Source organism: Fringilla coelebs, assembly GCF_963513975.1.
Source record: "Fringilla coelebs genome assembly, chromosome: 3".
In the NCBI taxonomy this organism is placed as follows: domain Eukaryota; kingdom Metazoa; phylum Chordata; class Aves; order Passeriformes; family Fringillidae; genus Fringilla; species Fringilla coelebs.
In genome coordinates, this window is record NC_140030.1 from 35652888 (window position 1) to 35678111 (window position 25224).

The 25224-nt window shown below is 40.4% G+C and overlaps 1 protein-coding gene across 1 annotated transcript in view; it reads left to right on the top strand.

Annotated features, from left to right (window-relative positions):
- LOC311151906 (uncharacterized protein) overlaps window positions 1-24581 on the top strand; it is a gene marked incomplete at both ends in the record, with an annotated part of 76152 nt that extends 51571 nt beyond the window's left edge. Inside the window, one exon of the mRNA XM_084202613.1 lies at window positions 24517-24581. Within this exon, the coding sequence (XP_084058739.1) occupies window positions 24517-24581 (65 nt within the window). The remainder of the gene's footprint in view (window positions 1-24516) is intronic.
- Between the last annotated feature and the right edge of the window lie 643 nt (window positions 24582-25224).

Consider the following 25224-nt stretch of genomic DNA (forward strand, 5'->3'; position numbering starts at 1 on the left):
ATCATTTTCTGTTCCCAGTTGTCTAGAAGTAATGTCAAAAATGTTTCTAAACAGCAGGATTAAAATACTGCACCTTACTTTTTATGCTGCTAGCAGCTGTACTATCCTCTGCAAACTTAACTTTTCCAAATGATTAGAGCTACATATTACAAAATCGTGGTTTGTTTACTTTTCTATCTAATACCTTTAATTTGCACTCTGAATGGAAGTGCTTTAGGTTCCAACTCAAATAACAGCAGGTTTTGAAGCTGTAGCCGCAAGCGCTTTAATCATGTGCTATATGGAACAAGTTCTAAATATTAAGGAGAATATGAGCTCCACCGGCTAAACAAAAGGCTGGGATCCAGCAATACTTCTCTGCAAACACAAACTGAATCTCACTCTCTTGTGACCTTGAGCAAGCTACTTGATCTTTTTGTGCCTTGAAAAGACAATTATTAAAACTTGGACTTCTCTGACTAACAGATGTTTCTGTACATCGGCATAGACAATACTAGAGTAAACACATTACTGAAAACATTCATGACAATAAAATGATGTGGAACCAAATTTCTTTCATTCCCTGTGATTTGCATCTTCATAATTCTTACTGCACTCACTGACAAAGCCACTTAAGCCATGAGATCACTTGTTTTCCAACAAATTAAGTCCCAATACTTGCCCATTACTCTTCTTCAGAGGTCAACGAAGATAAAGTCCTTCTCTTCCTTGCATAGATCCTTAAAACCATTAGAATTACATCTATTTGCAAGAAGTGCTCACAAAGCTAACAAGTTCCAAATGTTTCCTTTTCTTAAATGCATGTTTGTTTCAAATCACATGTTTTAAATCTGCACAAACTGCCCATTTCTTATCTCGAGTATATGCTGTCCAAGAGATAGCATAACTAATACAAGTTAGAAAATACTTTTTTTCTTGCTTTCACACAAACTGTTGAGCTAGATAAAAAACACTATTTTCTCAAGACCAAATTATGAAGTCTGTAGTACAACTTAGTAAAATACTAGTTGCAGAGAGTATCATTAGTAGAGCTGATTACTTAAAATAGGCCTAGCCATAATTAACCCTAAATACATAATGGGAAAAAGTTTCAATGCCTTGGAGTCACAACCACATTTACCTAATTGGTGTAGGTTCATTACATGCTATCCCAAGGTGGTCATTCAAAGGTTAAATCCTTATTCAAAGCTCACCCTAAATTCTAGATGTATTTAAGAGAGGGAGGGAAATGCTTCTGAGGGTGGGACATCCAACCCTCGACCAGCTGACTAAAGTCACCTGTCTCAGTGTAGAGACAGTCTAGACAAAACTCCTAGTTAAGTTGAACACGTAAATTCAGATGAGAAAAATGCCAGCCAAATGTGGGACAGTCTTCTTAATGATGCCAGGAAAATAATGTAAAATTAACCAAGGTCAATAAGTCTGTTTTTAGATAGCAAAATACTTCTAGGTCTCTACTTCTTATATGTGTAATGCTTTGTCATTCTTGCTTGGGAGGAAGACCTTTGAAGCATCTTAAAACTATTTGGTTTTTGGATTTTTTAAATTTATATTCAGATGAATGTATGCTTTATGCAAATAGAGAAATAATATGCTTCAATGCATGTCCAGCTGTTCTACTGTAAAAAAAACAGTGTTGAAAGAGACAATGCATAAAACAGGGTAGGGAAAACATTAAAATTCAGACACAGAAGAAACACTATTCCATAATTAATATGACCTCTGATGGATTCAGATTATTGCTATTCAGGCTAATGTAAAAGAAAAAACCCATTAGATGTTGGAGATTCAAGATGGTTCCATGAAACTTGCTCTTCCAGTAGATATCATTATAGATTTTGGGCATTATTTTATTTTCATAGCATTGATAAGCTTTTATCACAGGGCAGTAAAAATACAAGTGTTTAAAGAGGAGGTTGGTTTGGAGAGTTTTGAGGCGATCTTTTTTGCTTTGCTTAACATAAAAACGTCCAATAAAAATTATTACTTCCACTTAGGGTTATTATATGTGAATTCATATTTTCCCAAGGATACAAGCTTGTTAAACAACCTTTCTAAGGCTGTTTAACAGTTAGGGTTTGATAATGAATTCAGGTATATAATAAGTTAGGGATTAACCTTTCTCTGGTGTCTCAGACTGATTTCAGAAGGTCATCCAACAACAGCAATGATGTTGTATGTTATGTGTCATATATGCATCTTGTCATACCACAGCAAGAGCCTATTTCATACCAAAAGGAATCATTTTGACAAGGAAACAAAAGAGATTCATAGGACATGTCAGATGGTGCTTACACACTCTAGTGGTATCCATTCTTCCAACAAATTCATGGTGACTAGAACTAGCTGCAGAGCTGGAAAGGAAAAATAAAAGGGTAATTTAAAAGAATCTCTGAGCAACATTGATGGAATTATGCTTCCACTTTGAGTCTGGTATGAACTCTTATGAGGTTTCTTCCAGACAAGTGGAAATTTATTTTCTTTGCCACTTGTATCAAAATAGCTCCAGAAATTTGCACCTAACTCTAGCTGCAATGTCATGAGTTTTCTCTTCATTCTTGTCTAAATCTTAGAGACATTGAAAACCTAACAATGCCAGGTGCTTGAAAGATGTCTTCACAAGGCAGTTTCCAGCACATAACATTGTCAAGGCTCTCACCCATTTCCATGCAGTGAATGAAATATGGACACATAAAGATATTAATCCAAGAAGCATTTTTTTCACTTCTAGGTTAAAAGAGCCTCACAACAAAATCCTGCTGTATGTCAATATCAAACAGGCAGTTGTCATTACAACTGGCTCTGTCCAGCTTTCTTTACTGTGATCAGAGCTTGATATGAAACCTGAAGCCTTTTACCATACCTCTCAAGAAAAGAGAAGAAAAAAGACAAAACAGCCAAAAGCCTGACTTATGCTTCCCAAAGCTGTAAATGCAAAATGATGCTAGTTAGCAGGTTTCTAATGAGCTTTATGAGCAAATCAGCTTCTTCTGGGACAAAACAAATCTGCAGACATCAGTTATACTGTTGACCAGAGGAAGAGTTAGATTTGGAGGGATTTTTCTCAGACAGTAAGAGCAGAAAACCATATGGACTCTTCCTATGAATTGGCTTCACCTTGGAAGTTAAACATACAGTTCTTTCCCGTGCAGAGAAGTCCCAGCTTCACGGTAACAGTTTTTTTTACCTTTGAGAGCCACACTGCAAGGCAACTTCATCAAGTCTCCTCCACTGTCACCTCCTGGCCTGGCAAAGCAGGCACCCCAGGTCTGCAGGAGGAGGATAAATGACAGCAAGGATCACAGTAAATTCGGGGGGTGACATGCATCCCCTATTTCACTCCCCTTTCTGAGTAGAACCTGGCACACCAGGAAGCTCCCACGATTTCCCTGGGCACTCAGTGTCCCACAACCCATCCCTTAGCAATCCCTTTCCCAGCCTTTATGCCATGTTATTTCAGCTTTCATCAGTCCTCTTCATGGCCTAATTCCTCTGTTTCCTTCTTTTTGGCCCCCTCCCAGCTGATGAAGACTTGGTTAGGACTGAACATTAGTCCTAAAAGGAAAAGGACAAAATAACCACAATCTAGTGGTAAAATAACCATAATCTAGAGGTTACAGATGCTCTCCTACTTTTCAGTCTGAATGTATCTATATCATTTTGCAGCCCTGTGCCTTTCTTCCAGAGTTAGGAGAGTTAGTAAGAGAGTTAGTAAGACTGAGTAGATCTCAACTGTGTTTATTCTTATTGCCCTAACCCACAAAATACATCTATCAACTATTTACATCCCTTATCAACCTTCATCAATCAGGTTAAATATAAATTATTTTTAGTCTGCCCTCCTGAAGCAGGCTTCCTCTTCCACCCTTCTCTGCACCTGTTTCAATTTGAATATTTTTTGTGGTTTTTAACATAAGCAGATAAAATTGTATGAGAATTCAGCTAAGGTCATACATATTGGCACCACACAAAAAAATTCCTCTTTTGTTTAATGCTTCTGCTAGCAATATTCTGCTTGAGATTTATATTTACTTTTTTCCCAGCTGTGCCACATCCTTGGCTCAGCCAGAAACTTTTGTCTTTCCCTGCTTTCAACTGCAGCTTCCTGCTTCACATAAAATTTAAGAGAAGCTATGGCAATGAATTGAAATGTGTTTAATAATGTCTTGCTTCACTTAATTTAGTCACAATGAAGATTAAATGTTATTTATAGTGCTATTTTACTTGTTTAGATTAGATGAATTTCTTATTCTTGAAATTCTAATAACTCAAAAATTATACCAACAATTATGAATCAAAGGCAGGGTGAAGAGCAGGCATCTGTGCTGGTCTGGGACTGCAGTTCCAGAAGCTTCAGCTTTGCTACTGTCAGCTTCAAAGCCTGACTACAGTTTCAAAGATGTCATCATCTTGCTGTAAAAATTAAGGCTATTTTAAGAGGTTCCTCAGCTGTTTATAGGGATTCAGCTCTCAGCACAGTCAACTCAAGAGGTGGGAGCACATGTTTGAGGACATCTCTGGGCTTCTCAAACGTGCATTGGACTTTCCTCAGTGCATGTTCAGTATCCCGTAGAGCCTGAGACTTATCATGGAAATTAGCAATGAGTTGAGCACCAAAAGCCACAATCATGCTAAACTAACTCTGGTTGAAACATGAGGTTCTTTGCTTTTTCATATTCCTTGAAAAGGTCATGGCAAAATGACAGATTTACACATCACATAATCTTTCTCCAGCTGTTGCTGAAGCCATGTCTCCTCCCCTGCTGGATGTGGCCAGTCAAGCCAGCATTGTTGCTGTGAAGCATTAGTAGATCAACAAATCCGGGAATCAAGGCCTTTCATAGATTATGATGCCAGATAGATTATCCTTTGTAACAGATAAAATTCCTCAAATCTATATATCTCACAGCTGAAGTAGCTTTATCAGTGCTGTTTAACTTTTCCAGGAAATGCATAATTTCCTGTATTATTTTACTGGCAAAGTATTATTTACTTTGGTGATTGCTGGAGAGTGTGCACATTAGGAAGCTGGCCTTCCAGGCCATGCTCTCAATTTTGTTTTCATTTTCCTTCAATGATTTTTCACTGAATAAAACAAAAGAGCTCTGGGAGCATGATCTGAAATCCCAATTCTGCCCTTGGCCCAAGCAGAGTAAAGGACAAGTCAGGCTCCCTTCTACCTCCTGCTCGAGGCAGATGGCAGCATGTCAGATGAGGATAGTTGCTTCCCTGACCAGACACAGTACCAGAATGCCTAGAATTTGAATATTAGGACAGTGTTAAATGGGAAATAAACTCCTCTCTTGAATGAGTGAGAAACAGATTCAAGACTAGACACGAGTGACTAAATGAAAGTGTTCAGGCTGTCTGGGTTGGTGTCCAATAAATCTGCTTTTCTATGGGGCTGTCACGTAAAAAAAGTAGGTAGATTGGATGACCACTTGGCCTGTTCCAGAATATTTCTGCCTTTTATCACTCTGCTGCAAGGGTTAATATGATACAGGCTGTAATGAACTGGCCAGCTCCTGACATGAACAGAATCTGATTGATTATATGCATAGTACACTAACTCTCTGCAGATGATAATGGCCATTCATGTATCATGCATTCAGCAATCACCAACATCTTTAATACAGATGTAAACCTTTGTATTGATGCCAGTTATGCTACAATGAAGAGAGAAAGAATGTCAGAGAACATTCATTTTATTTCAAAGGGTCACTCTCAGCAGAGCAGCATGCCATTTTGTGCTGCCGTTGTTTCTCAGAAACATAATTCCCAGGAATGTACTGTTCCTAGTTTCAGAAGTAAGGACACAATTAAACAGAGAAATACTGCAAACAGATAAAATCCATTGCAGCACAGCTCTCATCCTTTATGCAACAGCATGACAATGCAATGGCGTTTGTGACAAGATGTCCAAGGGGAGAGGGTGACCACTGTTCCCTGCTGGACCATTTAGGATGAGCTGGACACTAAATAAATTCCAGTAGGTTTTTCTTACCTTCAGTTCACAAGAGGTATTTGCAAGTACAATGTCACGGTGTTTTCAGAATAACTTCAAATCCTCCTGGAATCAATGAGAGAGACAGGCAGATACCACAAAACAAATCTGCAGAAGAATAACTCAAGGAGAAACTTGTGCAGGGAATGGAAATGAGGTACACGTGGAAAAGGGGATAATATGCACAAGAATGGTGATACCACATAAAAACTTGCACAACAGACTAGACAGGCGAGGAACAGACAGCAGGAAAATATGAGATGGGTCATAATAGAAACGTGAAATTGCCAGGACAAGTAAGTTGAGCTAAAAAGAAAGGTGAGATAAAGAACAATTTCCAAGGATATGTGTCTTTGCAATGTAAGCTGAGATGAGTCCTCCTGGGTGCAACTACTACATCATACTGCTAAATCCTAACTTTGTGTTGAACATAGGCAGGGCTGGAGATGGTGCCCCCAGACCCTGCCCTTGGCTTGGTGTCACCCTGTTTTGCTGCACACTCAGCTCTTTTCTCCCTTGTGCAAGCACAAGCACTGAGGCAGCAATGCACCAAAGAGCTCACCTGGATGAGAAGTAAGAAGGAAAACGCAACCATTCCTCACCTGCATCAGTTTTCTGATCAAATTCAGTAGGAGCTGTTGCAAATGGTTCTGTCAGCATAACACAGGAGTCAGCAGACAGAGACTGGCATGAAGAACGAGTGTTCATGGAATGGGGCATGGACACATGCAATGAATTACACCCTTGACATTTGCTCCTGCTTCATATCTGAAAGAGGGCTTGTATGCCTGAAATCTTGTCTGCGTTATTTTATCAGTTAGTCTAGTAAAAACAATAACAGAGAAGGGTCAGAATTAAGATTTGGAGCAAAACCAGCTCTAGTTTGTAACTAAAATAGTTGCTTCCTTGAATAATTAGATTCACAAAGTTAGCTCTGCTTTGCCTGCCTGGTTCAGTACACTGTAAGCCAAGTTTTGCAGCAGTTGGAATTAAATCACAGAAATGGGATTGGTCAGAAAACAAATTATAAAGTAGAGTATCTTAAAGGTTGAAGTCCTAAAGAATTAAGTATTCTTTGAGGAATATTTCCATTCCCTAATGAAGATGGGTGTAACTCTCAGGCTTGAAGTCATTGATAGGAGTGGCTGATTGCATCAGGTGCATGAGTATGGCTCCTGAGAGGCCAAAGTATCCCTCAACACCAAGTTAGATAAATGGGAGGTTTGTTTTCTCTTTTACTCTCCAAGTGGTACTTCTTGCTTACTTCTTCTTCCTCTCTACCCTCCAGCAAATGTGTAAGTCACTTTTCATATCAAAATGTCCAACAGGGTTGCTTCTCCTTTGAAGACAAGCCTAACCTATCTGATGTTCCATACCAAAAACATGACAGATATTCAGCAAATCTACATTTGCCCACACTGTGTTTAGGCAATATTTTGACAGAGGTCATTTGACACTGGGACAAATGAGATGGTGTTAGGTGTCTCTACTATATAAAGGAGGGGAAAATATTTACCACCATTATTTTTGTATGTATGCAATTCTGAGAGACCTATGTATTCTGATAATTAATAATCATATGTCCAGAGGACAAAACAGTCTCCAATTCAGTTTATTCAGCAGTTCTTGCTGTATTAAGACACTAAGAAAAAAAGAGAAGGGAAAAAAGTTCCATGTGCTGGAAAAGAACAGCCTAGGACACCAGAGAGACAAAGGAATGCAAGTCCACTTAATGTATAATCAATTCACCTCAGTTTATAATGGGAATTAATCTCACTTCCTCCCATGCAATAAAAAGTATGCAAACAGAGAAGTGTACCTGATGAAAGTATATAAGAAATGTCAAATATTCCACAGATGCAAGCCAAGAACTCAATTTAATTGGCAAAGCATAATCAATAGAGAAAATAGATCTAAGGACTTACTGTACTTCTCTTTTTGTATAGCTAACTCCCATGTATGTTAACGCCCTGCAAAAATTATTTGGCCTCAACTTATCACCAAAAAAAATCAGTCAGAATTAACTATTTCATCCTGAAGGTGTAATTTTTGGAGACTAAGGTTCAGCATTTCAACCACTCACCGAAAGCATTAAACATCAATTAATTTGCCTGATTTTTTCTGAAGGAGATTGCTGAAACTAGGATCTGTCACTTTGTTTGTTTGTTTGTATCTACTAGGAGGTTTTCAGACCTCTGTGTTTCCTCCCCAGGAAAGTGTCCCATTTCTGGCGTGGGTTCAGTTGCCTGTAGGTCTGCCGACTCTTAGCCCTTCCACTCAAGCAGAGACATATAGAACCTTCCTACAGCCACAAATTTGCCCAGAAATAGCTGAACAGGGCCACCAGGAACACAAATAGCTCCTACATATAAGAAAAGAGTGTTGGTGAACTTCTCTTTTTCTCCTCCAGAATGAGTAACACAGAAACAGATGGCAATACTCCCCCTGATGATGACGATCAAATCATAGAATCGTAGAATAGTTTGGGTAAGAAGGGATGATAAAAAAATCATCTAGTTCCTGATTTGTGCAGGAACACCTTCCTGTAAACAGTTTGCTCAAATCCCCATCCAACCTGGCCTTGCACACTGTCAGGGATGGGGCATCCACAACTTCTCTGTGCAATCTGTTCCAGTGCCTCACCACTCTCAGAGTAAAAGAATTTCTTCCTAATACTAATCTAAACCTACCCTGTTTCAGCTTAAAGCCATTTTCCCTTGTCACTACAAGCCCTTGTAGAAAGTTCCTCTCCAGCTTTCTTGCCACTCCCTTTTACGTAACGCAAGGTGCTAGAAGGTCTCCCCTGAGCTTCCCTTCTCCAGGGTGAACAACCCCAGCTCTCTCAGCCTGTTGGTCATAGGAGAGGTTCTCCAGCCCTCTGATCATCTTTATGGTCCTCTCCTGGACTTGCTCCAGCAGCTCCACATCCCTCTGGTGCTGGGGCCCCAGAGCTGGATGCAGCACTCTGGGTGGGTCTCACAAGAGCAGGGCAGAGGGGCAGAATCACCTTCCTCAATCTGCTGGTCACCCTCCCTTTGACTCAGCCCAGGTCATGGTTGGCTGTCTGGGCTGTGAGGGCACATTGTGGGTCATGTTGAGTGTCTTATCAACCATCACTCCCAAAGCCTTCTCCTCTGGGCTGCTCTCAATCCGTTCTCCACCCAGTTTGTGTTTGTGCTGGGGATTGATCTGCCCAGGGGCAGGACCTTGCATTGGCTCTGTTGAACTTCATGATGTTCACTCAGACCCATCCCTCAAGCCTGTCCAGGTCCCTCTGGATAACATCCCTTCCCTCCAGTGTGTTGACTGCTCCTTGTAGCTTGGTGCCATCAGCAAACCTGCTGAGGATGCAGTCAGTACCACTGTCCCTGTCACTGACAAAGATGTTAAACAACCCCCATCCCAACACCAGTCCTTGAGGGATATCCCAGTCTTTGAGAATGATCATCTAGCCAATTATTTATCCACTGAGTGGTTCGTCCATAACATCATGTTTCTCCAGTTTAGAAACACAGATCTTGTAGGATGAACAACTAAAATAGGGAAAGATTTGTGTATTCTTAGTTCTCTACTTGTCTTGATTTTGAGTGACTAGTTGAGATGCAGAAATGCAGAACAACTTCAAAATAAGATGTAAGTACCTTCAGAGTTAAGGATCACAGCCAGCAGCAGATTTCCTTGCAGGTCACAGTTATTTTTTAGTGTCAATCCTACTCTCCCCAAAACAGTGAGTAGCCAAGGTCTCTAACATTATAGTGTTTGTTACAGAAATTTGTTCTCCTGCTCTGTCATATCTCACAAGAGGTATTGGAGAGGTCTCTTGCCTACTGCAGGATTCATTGACCCTCTCTTGTAGATAATTTTCAGAGCTACATGCCAAAACTGCAAGTCCAAATAGAGCCTATAAGGACCAGTATGATATCCTGCTATAGAGTCATCCTCACCACCACAACTTTCTTGGCCAAACGGAAGGCAGAAGTACCCACAAACAAATGGGACATACAAGAGAACTTAGGACTAATCTCCAAAACTGTTCTTCTTGATGTCCCCAAATTACATCTCCCCTGAAGCCCTTCAAAATCCATCTCTGGACAACCACTGGGAAACACCACAGGATGAACTGCCTGAGCAGCTCAACACCTACCGGAGGCCTGAATCTTCTTCAGATCCACAAACTCTGTTAATCTCTCCTGTGACACTCAATCCAGCAAGTGCTTGAAGGAACATGCAAAAGGCAGTGGAGGCTGCCATACTTTTCCAAAACAGCTCAGTTTAACCAGCACTGGATTTGGTCCCTCTCTTGCTGCCAGCTATGGAGACCTACCCTTCCCTTTCACCAGCTCTTGCATTAATTTGACCCCTTGGAAAGTGAATTTAGCTCACTAAACTGGCAGAAATCTAACCCAACAAAACAAAACAAATCAAGAAAAAGTGAATACTTTTCACCACTTTAGTGAGCTAATGGATCAGACACATCCCAGGGATGACAGAAGGGAGACAAATGGGGTGTGTGTCCAGGAACAGGCCTGGCCCTTTCACCAGCAGCAAGTTCGTGGGCTGAATCAGCTGTCTCATGAAGCCTCACCCACAAGAGAGGATAAAACCTGTTGGAGAGGCCAGATATTCTGAAGAGGACTGGGAGAGATAGAATGAGACCTTTCTAGTCCAGCTGCAGTGCTGGAGGGCCCAAGCTGCTAGAAAATCAGGGCTAGGTAAGTCTTCTCAGAGGAGAGTTGTGATACCCTCTGGCTTGAAGTTTGATCACCCATCAGCTCCCAGTGGAAGGAGAGGCAGGAAGGGCAAGGGAGGCTGTCAATGCCTATCAGTCCCTGGAGCAGGGGTACTGCTGGACTGGTCATGCCTTTGAAAGGGTAGTGCTACAGTTGGCTGTGAGCACAAAAAATGATGTGTCCTCCAATAAGAAAATTAAGGACCAATCACAACAAAGTTTACCACAGCGACTGAGGACATAAAGGCCTGAGCTGAAATAAAAGCCGATCTAACACTGCAAAACTGGACCACATGCAACATTTTCTGGTTAGTATATACAATTGAGAAACATCAGAGAGAGAGAAGTCTGGGCTGACAAAGCAAGTAAATAATTTGTCAAAGAGAAGAACCTGCCCCGTGTTATATCCATGTATGGATATAATTGACCACATTTCATCTTAGGAGAAAAGAAAAGTTGTGGCCAACTTCAAAGGGAACTGAACAAAAGTATTCTAATGATTAATGAATTAGCATCGTTGAAGTAAATGAGCTATTCTGAATGCCTGCCCAGAGGCAGTCATGGGAAAGTTTCCAGAACTATTGTCATTTTTCCTGGAACTCATTGACTTTAAGGACTCCACAGCTGCAAGAATTGTGTGAGCATTTCAAGACTGTCATTTTCACCACTGATTTTCTGAAAAATTCTTCCTGAACTGATTTTTATTGGTTTCAGCTGGGGAATCCATTGCACCCAGCCAGGAAATGCCACATGCCTCCTAAGCTACTGCTCTATTCTTCTTGCACTGATGCTATCAGAGACTCAAATTCACTGCAGGGAGAATGCTGGGGGTCAAATTTGCCCTCTGATGTATGCACACAGCTCCCATAGAGCTAATGCAGAATTTTTTCGCCTTTGATGCCTCTTATAAAGAAGCCTGGAAGTATTGCATTAGAACAGGGAGTTCACACTATTGGTGGTCCCCATTGTCATTAACACAGTTAGTGGCGTTCCAGTGAAAAACACAGAACAACTCTTTTGTTTGTTTGTTTTATAAGCAGATCTTCCAGGGTGGGATCCGGCTTGCTCAAATCCTGCCAAAGATGAAACTTCAGCCTCTAAAATCCACGTAAACCAAGAGTGATCCATTCTGCCTTCTTTTGAGAACTGTCTAACCTTTTAGGCACTCAAATAAATCAGGCACTCTCCTCCTCTGCCTGAGAACACTGCAGGCAACTAATTCACAGCTCCATGCTCAGCAAGGCCAACTGAGCACACTCCCAAAAGGAGTTAGGGAGGGTATCTCACTCCTGTTCCCACTCTTACTCCCCGCCCCACCAAGCCATCCCTTCTGTTGTGCTGTGATGCTCACGGGACCCTTGCTGTGGCAGTTTAACTCACTGCACAGCAGAAAATCATCCACTTCTTTGCAGGGCTTGTTTTCTGCTACTACAGTGAGCTGGATCAGCTCCCAGAGGGTCTCTCAGTCCCACAGACAGCCCTATGTGGTTGCACATGCAGACGGGAAGTGTGAAGGAGACCACTTTGACAGCATTTTTGGCTCAGGAAACTGGTTGCTCGATTGCCAGTTCATGTTCAGAAGGTCCATTTCTGAGGACAGAGGAGCTCTAAGTCATCTGCTGCAACTTGCAATCAGGAAACTACCCCAGATCTACCCCTACTCTCAGCAAAATCTGCATAACTAAGTAAGGCCAAGACTACAGCTACTGTGGATCACGGGCTCTTGAGAAACCTACACCAGGCAAATTTGTTCAGTTGACTTGGCCTTTCTTTGATACAGTCTGGACTTTTTCTATGAAGTCGAATAAAGACAGACAAATTAGAGCAAATCGTTAAAGTGAATTAAATACATATAAACATAATTTTGCATTGAAGGAAACATAAGTGAAGACATGTAACTTGGAGCAGAACTGAAATCCACGCCCACCAGCTGCAGGGAGTTCACCTCCTCCTTGCCGCATGAGTACACACCCCGGGGGTGCTGCTCTGTGGAACTGCTCGGGTCCTCTGTCCAGACTCCCAGCTTCAGCAGAGCTTTGATCACAGCTCCTTCCTGAATGCATTCTTGTGTGCTGGAGCAGCCATGTGAGGGGCCTGGATGGGACTGAGTGCTGAGAGCCGCAACAGAAACTCATTTAGTTTGATGTGACAAAACTGCTCCTCAGACAAATGCTCCATGGTGGTCCCATGGTAGGAACATGTGTAGAAGGCCTTGCTGAAGTAATAATACTGAAGTAATTTCATGCCTCCACCCACTTCCAGGCCTTGAAAATTTGTCATCTTCAACTGGTATAAATGGATGCAGCTTCTCTGAATTCAGTGAAGGCATGGTAATTTGCTGAGGGTTCAGATAAACTGAGGGTCTGATCTTCATGGTCGTACAGTAAGCCACCATAATCAGCTTTATTCTGAGTCCTATTTATAAATAAAAGCTTGTTCTTCATAAGTTCAACCTTTCTCAAGTCACAAAAATGCTCAATTTTTTCTAGCTTCTGATTAGAGAATAGACCTACAGACTAAATGTATTAATAAGTATCTAAACACTTAAACTCCCATTTCACAAAATTAAGGACCAAGTTCTGTAGGAGACGTCCTATAAAAGAATTCTTTCCCAGGTCTACAATGACACTTCAGATGAATCTGATATCCTAAGATTACAGAGAAGAAATATCAACACCTAAGGCAAGTAAATCAATGTGTGAAGTTTTCCAATACTTTCTGAAGCAGTTATTTGCATACCTGTATTCAAGTTCTTATGAGCTCATTTGTTAAGCAACTCCATCACTTGCATAGCTGCCATCACTAACACGCAGACCATGTCATTTTGGCAGTCTACTGAATCACTGACACCCTTTATCCAGCAATTTTTCAAGCACATAGAAGGCCTAGATTCCCAGGACCACCAGTGGTACAAAAGAAAGAGGATAAAGCAGACTCCTCTGCCATCAAAAGAAAGCAGCTATTAATCCATCAGAAGTCTTGAGCAGAAGGACTCACAAATGAGCTTAGACCAGATTTGGGTGCAACAGCAAAAGTTCCAGAGAGCTAGATGTGACACCTAGGCTGAAATTGCAAATAGTTTTGCCTCTCTGCAAGGATGAGCCAATACAATCTCCCATCTTGCTTGAAAATCTGGTGTTTGAACAGCCATCTGAAATTCCAAAATCAATGCAGAATGTTAAAACTGTTAAGCTGTTTAAGTCTGATGGGATGCGTTCAGTGGGGCCAGTTCTCTAGTAACTGGATGTGAACTGAAATTCATTGAAACTATGGTCTCTTCCAGTCCAAGCCATTCTGTGATTCTATGAAACACTCTTTAACAGCTATTTTATTTAATGAAGTACAATCACAACCAGGTTTTACATTTTCCTAAGGCCAACGGAAAAAGTTAGAGCATTAGAGAATTTCATTGCCTGCTTAGAAAGCAACATTTCACACTGGAGCAGCATGGAAATCACATAGATGACTGCCAGGCATGCAGATTTGTTCTTACAAGATCTCTCAGACTCAAACTAATTTTAGAATAAAGAAAAACTCTACTTCAAACTACCCTGCAGTACAAAAGTTCCAGTGATAAATTTGAAGTCTCTTCTTTTATGTTTCACATACTATTTCAAATCCTTCTCTACTCCACTGTCAAGTTCTGTTAGCATCACCACACTGTGAAAGAGACTGGAAACAAACCACAAGAAAACCTGTCTTGCTAAAATAAACCTGATTTTTCTTTTAATGTGAGATGACTAACTAGCATTAAAAAACTAGCCTTTTACTTTAGTTTAGTAAAGAGGCTTGCCAGAACTGCAAAATTTTGGATAGAAACTTGGATTTCAATTTTGTTTTTCAAATTTCTGTTTATACTTTCGAAGTCAAATGGATTTAGGCTTGTGTTTTGACCTCTTTTGCAGATTTTTTTCTCCAGTGATCCACCATTTCACCATCTTTCCTCAGAAAGTAAGCTCCCTGTTAACAAAGAACAATATATTTACACACTGGCTTACTAACATAACGAGCATGGTTTTAAACCAGAACTGCTGGACACTTACACTTGAAGTTCTCAGGGAATGGTTAAATGAGGGCAGCCACAGGCGGGGCTTAAAATAATTAAAGGTAAATTAGCACTACAGTCATAGAGGCTAAAGGACAATGGTGGGTATGGAACCATCCCTTTTCCATGAACCAATTAAGGGGAAAAGACTGTTGAGCCCAAGGTCTTACTGCAATATTTCAATAGCAGTGGATGATATATAGAACTGGCATATTTAGAGAAGGTTACAGTTTGTTCAGTGGAAAGGAAAAATCTGACATACTAATCATGCATACACTTTCTCTGAAGTCCAAACAGAGGGAGACGTGCTGCTTTAAGATCTTTGGACAATATTAAAAGGGCTAGAAGACTATTGGGACTGTCTTGGATTAGAACACAGAATAACATCACACTGGGAAATTCACACGGCAAAGCTTGTGACAGTTGCAACAAAAATCACCTCAAGTGTATAATTTGGTGTTTTGAATTTCTCAACCTTTAGCTGAAAAAAAGGTATATTACAAGGCCTGTTCAAGTTGGCCAAATATTCAAATGCTTTTATAGTCATAAATATTTGACAAGAACTATTAATCCTAGTCAGATATTCTAAATGGAGTCAAACAATCTTGGGGGTGCTCCTATCCACTGCCTGAAGAGACAGCCTGGACATCTGGTCTAGATATCCAATGTCTAGATGTGTAGGATACATGAGCTGACTCTGTCCCAGCAAGTTCTTGAAATGTATCTGTCCTGGACCAAAAAGGACAGCACTTGCCTGGACTCCACTCTAAGGAATAGGGAAGAATGGGGTGAAAAGTGGAAGTGGGTTTGTGACCGGGGATTTTTGGAAGACAAAGTGGCAATGAGCAAAAAGGACAATGGAATTTAGGAAAATAGATATCAAGAAATGCCATTTTAACAGGTTAGGGGGAAGAAAAGGAGTCCAGTTCTTTAAAAAGGCGGCAATGAGGGCATTGTCAAAAAGCAGTAATTCTTCCAATCCATGTCTCACTGTCAGATGGTGGCACAGCACTTCACAAAAGATGGGGAGTCTGAAGAAGATGTCTAGAAATACAAGGAAAATTAGGAATTGCTGAAGGAACTCAGAGCATTTAAGTCCGGGGGAAAAAAATCCAGACTGATTTACAAAATTGTGATAATACTCTAAAGATAGAGTAGTGCAACATGAAGGAGATTGACCAGTAAGCATGAGCATGTCTGATTTTGAATTGGTCAAAAATGCTCTGAACTTGCAGCAAAAGAGGTTTAGGTTGACATTAGAGACTTCTTTCTCTAGCAAGACTAGTGAGGTGGTGCAGTGGAAACTCAACAGTCCCAATCTATTAACAAGTTTTATGAACAACTTTCATCAATGCCTGCAATAAAATGTAGATAATTGCCTTGGAATAAGCAGTGGAGTAGATGAGCTCAGTCATTTCCTAAAGCAGACTCCAGTAAAGCTAATTTTAGCCTAAAGATGCTAATTCCTCTTGGCTCTCTCCACAGTTAGTCGAGAGCAGCTCCTACAGATGTAGATACAGAACAGAACTCTCCCCACTGGCCTAACATGAATAGCCCAAATATTTCCCCAAAGTAAGTACACCCATCCTGCTCCCCTCCCTCCACTACTGCCACAAATAGTTTTGTGCTCCTTTCAATCCCCTCACAGTCTTCTCTTCCTGATCTTTCCAAATACTGGACATCAGCCTGTGAAACCCAAAAAGATTCCCATTCCTTCTCACTGTTATCCTTGTTACTTGCTTCTCAGTTTTGAAGCTGCATAATTTATCAAGAATTCTTACAAAACCGATCAGACTGACAGGGTTTTGTATGAGAAATGCCTCGGTCTGAGTTACAGCCAGGTCTGTTTTTCAGGAAGTGCAATTACAATATCACAAGTGTCCTTTGTCTCATTTTTTTTTTAATGAACACTAAGTAATCAGCAGATATTGGTGCTCTCTGGAATATTCCCTCAGGTTTGAAAAGTAGTCACAAGTCAGCAATCATTCTTAAATACTTGCACAAGAAAAAAGTGGCCTCTTTGGCTTCCAAGGAAACTTCATAATGCCTTCAAAATTAACTATAGTTTAGTAGGGCATATTGCCCAATAGTGAAAACAAAACAAAAACATAATCCGTGACAGACAGAGGTCAACAGCAACAACAGGCTCACAGTCACTCTCAGGTTTCTGCCAGGGATAGGGTTCACCTTCCACTGTACATGTTATGTACAGGTTCAGTAACCACAGAACATGCCAATGAGCCACCCACTTTCCTCAGGATAAGCTGGCTGCAGAGGGCTCCACCCAGTCCTGTCCTGTGCAGATGCTTCAGTCTGCATTGCATGGGCAGGACTGACAAGTGCCACTGATCACTCAGGGCGAGACCACAGCCACTGCCTCAACCTCAGAGGCACACACTCAACCCCCATGCTGTCCTTCCTCTAGGAACAAGGCAAAAAAAACCTTAGTGGCCAAAAGCATTTTATTAATTGCTTTTGCTTGCCAAGAAAGACTTGGGGACACATCAAACCCGCAGTTCAGAAATCAAAATTATAGCTAAAGCCTCATGAGATAAAGCATAATACAAGGTAGTCCAGACACATGCAGCTTTCAAAATTATTAGAAGAGTAAACACTTAAATCTCAAGTACTGCTCAGCTCTAAACATTATGGTCTGCTAACCCCAGTGTTATTCAGCTGCAGATCCTCTCTATCACTTGCTTCTGTCTTATAAGCTACCATACTGGGAGTCCCTGGGTGAGTGACAGCAGATGATGTGGCAAGACAAGGCCACAGCCCGCTATTGACACAGGCAGCATAGCATCAGCACTTAATTCACCCTTACCTTCATTCCCACTGCCAGCTGCAGGATAAAAAGGGCTGTGGATAACTGCTGGGGGCTGTAACAATAGAATCATAGAATCCTTAGACCTCCACCATCATGAAGTCCAACCTTTGGCTGAACACCCTCTTGTCAACTAAACCACAGCACTAAATGCCATGTTCAGCTGGTTCTTGAGCACATCCAGGGTGAAGCACTTTCAGGTGATGGCTGTTTCTCCAGCAGTTCCCTAGGCAGCCAATGCATTGGGTGTGACAGCACTTTCCACAAAGAAACTCATCCTGATGTCAAATCTAATGGTTCGGAAGGAAGCAAAAATTATGTTTACACTGTCAAAAAGGTCCATAAGTCACAGCTTCTTCCTTAGGAGACGCTAAGCAGTATGAAGCCAAAGCAGACCTCTGGGCTGAAGTGTTGTTGGCAGGAGAGACTTGAGGCTTGGCAGAGGAACCCAGCTATTCAAGAACTGTGAAGGGAGTAGAGTGAATGAGCAGCTACAAACTCATTCACATAAGAACATTGAATCTGAATTAGATACCATGGAAAGGTAAAACCACATTATCTGTTGACAATCAGACAATCCTACTAGGTCATAAGGGGGAAAAAGCCTGAAAATGGCAGAGAGAGCACATGCATTGCTCTCAGTGAAAACCAGAATGAGAGACACAAGTGATAGTTTGCTTAAAGTAACCAGACAATGGCCAGAGAGAAAGAACTTGCTAAGAGAGAAAAGCAGAGCATCACTTGGTGAGAAGGTACAGTCAATGGCCATTTCTGTAAGTAAGTACCAGAACTAAGGCTCAAATAAGGAAGAGGTCAAGATGCAAGAGATTAATTAAAAGGTCCCTCTAGCTGCACCCCCAGCTAGAAAAGGGAGACTGTTTGGGAAAAAAGAGCAATCAGTAAATAGGTACAAAACTTACTAAGAAAAGTAAACAAACCAGGAAATATTATTCAACAGACACACTTGGTTTATTTTTCAGCTCATTGAATTGAACTCACTTAAACAAGTTTATGATAAATATTAAGATCCATGCTGCCTAAGAAAAGCAACAATGTATTAACATAAGCCATGCCAACTGAATACTGAATGCACCATAGGAATGCTATTGAATAAGAATGAATAAGAAATATTGAATGCCTGGAGATTATTATCTTGATGATGCCTCTATTATTCATGTCATAACCAGAGCTCAGCACTCCTACAGAGTAGCTCTGCATAGCTTCCAGCAAACTCCTGCTTCTTCTCTATTCCAAATGGTGAAGTTTTGTCTCGAGGTTTTAAAAAGGTTTATTGGTAAAGGACAGAGGAGAGGTCTTGGTGAGGTGCATGATCAGTCATTGACTCTTCTGACAAATATTAAAATATTCATTTTCTATGATTTTAAAACAAAAATTTCTTTGAAGTATTTTCAGGCGTTGCTTTACAGTTTTCCACACATGAATTCTGGATACAAATAGCAGATTCAAACACTCTGCTGGCATTTCCAGTAGTCCCTAGTCATCAAACTGGTAGCTGTACGGCACTAGCAACACCACCTGTAATTTAAGATGCATACGTAAATAGTCAAGGGTGTAAAAATAGGCTGTCAGCTTTCCTGAATATGAATGCTAAAGAGCAAAGTGTTGCAGTCCCTTTTCTCAGGTGATTCAGATTTATAATGATACAAATTTCTTATGAATCCTCAGCAAGTATGCAGACAACTGAATGCTAGCCAAAGATCCAGCACAAAGGTAGGTTGAAACACAGGAAGAGAAGTGTAATAGTAGCAATATATAATTTATTCCAGTATCCCAGTTACACTTGTATCTGCTTTCATCTCCACCCAGATATTTTCCTGCACCCTATAAAGAAATGTCAAGCACATTCCTAATCTGGTGTTGAGTGTAATCCGACATTTGGAAAAGTTTGGTAACTAGAAGGTGAGGTCACATACACCCCTGAGAGAATCTGGATACTTCAAAGGATGAAGTTACCAAGCAAGCAGAAATTATTTTTGCAACTTGCACCACAATACTAAGATTACATCTTTCTCCGTTATTACTGGATGGAAAACAATCCTTATTCAAACACTATTCTTCAAAGACAGCCAGAGGTTCTATGCAGATAGCAGGACCCTTTCACTTAAAAAAACATGAAAAATTATTTTTTAAATTCTGATTATATTTCTAAAAGAGGAGGAGGAGGAGGAAAGGTTCTCCACAAAATACCCCAAATAATGAGCAACATAGGAGGGTGATAACGGCTGTGTAGGATGGCAAAGTAGCCCAGCTTTCCGTGGGATCATAAAAATTCCAGTAGATCTCCTGATTCCTCTGTCCCTGGCTGTGCCAGAGCAGCAGCAGTGCTGTGGTCCTCACCTCTGACCCAGCAGGCTCCAGCTGTCCTTTCCCTGCATGCAGACTCCTGTAGCCCCCGGACACAGGAGCTTCTCGTACCTTGGTTTTCAGTCCGCCCAGCACATTTCACATGTACCTCATGCTCGTCCTCGCTGGTGCCTCACAGCACCACGGGCATTCCTCAGGCCCTTTACCAGCCCCACACAGACTCCCTCAGCCTTTCTTACCTTCCCCTGTCTACCAGCCTTTGTGAAAAATCCCCATCCCACTTGATGAGAGTAAATCATTAAGTCATCACCATTTCTAGCCTATCTTTTACTAGAGATCAGATCATCTCCCCCTGCTGTTCCACAGCTTCATTTCCATTCCTGTCTTCCCTGCTCACAATTTCTTTTGTACAGCAGACAGCTTCAAACCTCATTTTTACCATCTGGAAGACAAGACAGCATGCTTTGAAGAGTTCCCCTCCACCATATTTAATCCAAATCTTTTAGCCTTGTGGGGATGAGTTGGTTTTGTCAGTAATTTGAGTAATAAGAGCAGAAACACAATTGCTAACTGAGCCAAGCTGTTTCTGAGCTTTCCTCAGTAAAATCCTGTCCTAAATCACAGCTCCCTGTGTTTTAAGAAATAATTGCTCTCCCAACTCCAGCTGTCTTACAACCAGAATGGAGTCAGTGTCTTTTACCTGATTCCAAATAAGCAAGAGAGATGGAGAAGCCAGAAATTTAGCTAACAAGAGGGATTGAGATCAGCAGTGCCAGCTTGCTATAGAAGTTCTAATAAACGGGAACAGTCCAATTAATAATGGCCTTTTTAATCTTTCTTTCAGTTCTGTTTAGTAGATGAGAAATTCTTTTCAAGAAAAATATTCATAGTTTCTGGTTTGGTATTGGACCCCCTAGCTAATATTTTTCTTTAAATTCTGTGGCCTATTTGCCTTCATTCCTGAAGACCTCTTTTTCTTTTTTTCAAAGCCCATGAAAGCTCTTATTAAGGGTTCATCAGAACACACACATCAGTTCTTGTGTGCTGCCTTCTAGCAGAATGCTTTTAATTGAAAGGAAAACCCAGCCTCCTGCTAGGTTTGGGTGGGCTGCAATTAGTTCCATACTAGTTAGTTTTTCCAAAAAGTCATATAACTCTTCTACACAGGCATTCTCACTCTGGACCAGCTGCAAACAATATGCTGAGTCAGGAAAAAAAAAAAAAAAAAAAAAAAAAAAAAAAGGGGGGGTGAAAGACAGCAGAAGGAGGAATTTTTCATTGAATTAAGAATCCATTCTGTCCTCAAATCTTATAAAATATGTGTTGTATTCCATCTGCCTTGGAAGATACCCACTCTGATCATGACAGTTCCTGGCACTCACATGGGACCCGTGTGCCTGCAGTGAAACAGCAAATTCCATCACTGCATGGAGGGTTTGGACTCCATCAGCCAGGGACAACACCTTACAAGCTAATGTTGTGGGCCTGTGTGGGCAGCAAGATACAAATGTCCCCTTTTGCCTGAACCACACTGCTCAGTGAAAAAAAAAAAAAAAAAGAAATTCTTCCTTATTTGCAAGGAAATCAAAATCCATTGCCTGACTAGTAAGTTGCAGTGACTGAAGCCAGGAGAAAAATGTGCCGAACATCTGAATTTTGGCAAATTCAGATGCAAATGAAAGTTGGAGGAAACCTTTTTCAGGGTACTCTGGTTTATTTGAAGCCAACAAAGCATGAAATGGTCTTAGCAGTTTGTTATTTTTTGATGTAATGTGAGGATCCAGAATCTCTTGACAAGTAGAGTAGGAGCTCGAGTTTCAGTTCGTTGATTGGTGGTTTTCTGGATTTGTCCAAGAAATGTATTCAAACAGCATGTGCAGCAGAAACCGTTGCAGTCATAAATGCTCAATGGCAAACATCTGAAAGTGGACATCAGATAATGAAAACAACAGTCAAGTAAATAATAATTTTCATTTCCAAAGACAACTGTTAGAACTGGGATATGTTTTATCTTTTCACATGCACCAAGGTGCGTGCTAGGATTTTTCTGTGTTCTAACAGAAAGACATGAGTTGCAGGCACATTCAGAGCCTTTACTAGACCTGAGAAACACTTATGTTAAGACCCATTAATTTTGTGGGGTTTCACATCCATGGCTTGGATCAGCACTGTTGGTCCTCTAACACAACAACGACTGCATAAAAATTCAAAATAGTCCGCCCATATTTAGCTTATTCTTTCACAAGTTTCTCTTGGTAGTAGTAAAAGACATCAGGTAAATTTTGCATTGTTAACTACAAGTAAAAGGAATGTGTCACATTTTATTTCACATGGGAAGTGAAAAAAGGAATCTTTATTTGAACTTTTTCCTTTAAAGTTGCAGTGATTTAGTATGAAAAACATGACTTAGTATAAAAAAAAACCAAAACTTTTGGAGGCATTTGCTATGGGAAATTGAAAATTTCCAGTGGAAATGAAGTAACACCAAAAAAAAAAAAAACCGGCATTAACAAAACAGTATTTTTGGTAAGAAAATCTTCTGCACTAAATACTGTGGCCAAGAGTAATTACAATTTATCCAAAAGCCTGAGAGAGCTACAATGGATTTTTGGAACCTTTTAAATATCCCACCTAGTGCAGTAATAATGTTGCACGGTGAGAGTGTGAAAAGATTATAGTGAAAGGTTTGTATCCCAGCAGCACCTGAATATAAACAACATGTTTGTTTAACTGACAACAGCTTTTTCCATACATGATTTTAAATTTGCAGAAAACTATAAATAGATAGCACTTTCACTGAAAGCATTAAATTAACCAACTGGGTACTTGACTTCGTAATGTGGAGCAATGTGGAGTGATAATGAACACCATGTGTGTGTGATAATGGGGGTTGTAGAAAATAGATCTGGCCAGCTGAGTGAAAAGGAAATGCTAAAAAGGAAAAAATCTGAAGTCCAAGCCAAAACAAGTGACCTAGTGGAGCAAGTAAAGGTTTGTATTTGGGGCAGGCTAGAGGCCTGAGAGAGATCAGCAATTCAGCAGGGTATTTTTAAGCATATGCTCAAGGCCCTCCTTATTCAGCAGGAAACTTAAGCATATGCTCAGAGGTTAAGCATCAGCTAAAGTCTCATTGATGTCAATGGGTCTTAAACACATGCCTAGAGATACATATGTGCTGAAGTGCTTTTACAAATAAGAATGGACTGGGGATCAGGGCCTCAGTCCCCTGGTATTCCATAGCAGGCTAACCCTGCAACCTCCTGGCTTTCCAAATTCTTCGGAGTAGATCTCATTTATTATACACACAGGACCAGACTTAAGTGTTAAGAACTTGCATTACTGTACATAACTGCCATTGGCCCTTTGGTACCAAAATAAATAGGAAAGTACAGATACATTTATAAAACACCAGTAATTTCTACTGCAATGTGTCCAAAGAATTCTCTGAATTATAACAATGAAAGCATAAAATGAGCAGAAAGGCAACTTTTGAGCAGGTCATTTAGTCTTTCCAATAATGATGTAAGAAGATTTCCACAATAATGTATTTAAAGATAAAACTGAATCTTAACTGGAAACTGACTTTGAGTAATTTATTTTGAAAGAGCACATGGTGCTCTTAATTTTTGAGCAACCAATGGATCTGTATTTCCTTATGACCTTCTGTGCCTGATTAGTCACAGATAAGCCTGCTTATCAATGACAGAGCTGACAGGACATCACTGCAACAACAGAATGGTCACTTTGGCAATTCAACTCCATGTAGGCAAACTGCAAAGCATTAATCTGCCATGATACAAATTTAGAAACCCACAACAATTATTCTCTGAATCTCAGACGGCAGGCTAAGGTCTCCAAAATTTTTAGGTAAGTTGTGTCAGACTCAAGTATGGCTTGTCCTTCTTTAAAACTGCATGAAAATATACCATAAAGTGGCATGGGGAATTCTATGGTCAGGTTACTAATGATATTGAATATTTTTTCCATGAAGTTAGTACAGAATTTGAAATTATCAATGGAAATCCTTCCTGTGCATTTCAGTGAACCTGAACAACCACTTGGTCTTTGCATTTTGTAACTCTCCAAGGACAAATATGCGGCAGAGGAAATGGTAATAAAGATGCACTGCAGGGCCAGTTGAGAACTACTTTAGATGTATTCTGTAAATGATGGCCCATTTTAAAACACCCTTAATGCAACAGGGGCAAACTGCGGTGCATTTGAGTATCAGGACACTGCCAGAATACTGCTGTGTGCAAGCACTGCATTGCTTTTCTCTAGTGATGCCACAGAAATGACTATGGCAAAAAGCTGATTTAAAACCAACCAACCAAACAAACAAACAATGATAACTTCCATAAAATTTATGAAGAAAATCTATTATTTACATGTGTGTTTTCCTTCTGTCAGAGGACTCAATGTCTTTAACTGGAGAGCATTACGGTTTGGCATTTCCTGCAAATGCACTGAGGAAAAGCCACAGCAATACAGTATTCCTTCTATAGACGTTAATGTTTAAGGACTCACAGAAGTGGCTAATGTTCAATTTCTGGTTAACATTTGATTACTTTCTTGCTTTGTCTTTCCAGATGAAGACAACCTGGTGAAAGCATTCCCACATTCCTCTTTGCACTTCTGCTATGACAAAACTTAGCTGATGTAGGCAAATTCAAGTTCCAAAAGCATATATCTTAGTCCAATTTTGTTTCAAGTTTCTGCCTCTTTATTAACTAGGGAAGAGCACCTCTTCCTTCTTGCCCAAGAAAGCTGCTGGTTATCATTCCCATCCCTCCGGTCGGTCGAGTAACACATGATGCTAGCCTAGTATAAATAGGAAACAGGTTCCTGTGGAATCTGAAATACTGTTTGTACATCCTACCACTGACCACAGCGGAACAATGGTGTGCCAATGACAGAGAAAAAAAATAACTCTATTTGCTTGCTCTTTCTGTGCCTCTGTCTGAAATATACCTAACTCCAAAGCTATTATTTATAGTTATGAGGTGACAACTGAGAGCTAGCAGTCTGCTGAGTGAAAAAATGTTTGCATTTATCCTTTCTAGAGATACCCTATATATGCACACACATGCATGTGTGCAGCAGCTATTCATACATACTGGATAGGGAGAAATACCTAATCAACTGCAGTGCTTATTCAGTGTTATGAAAGAAAAGTAAAGAAAAGTTCTTTATTTTGTGTGAATTAAGTGGCAGAACTTCATTTTTTATGATTATTAAAAATGAAGATAATTTTAATCAAAGCCTACAGCTACACTGGCATTGTTTAAAACACTGAG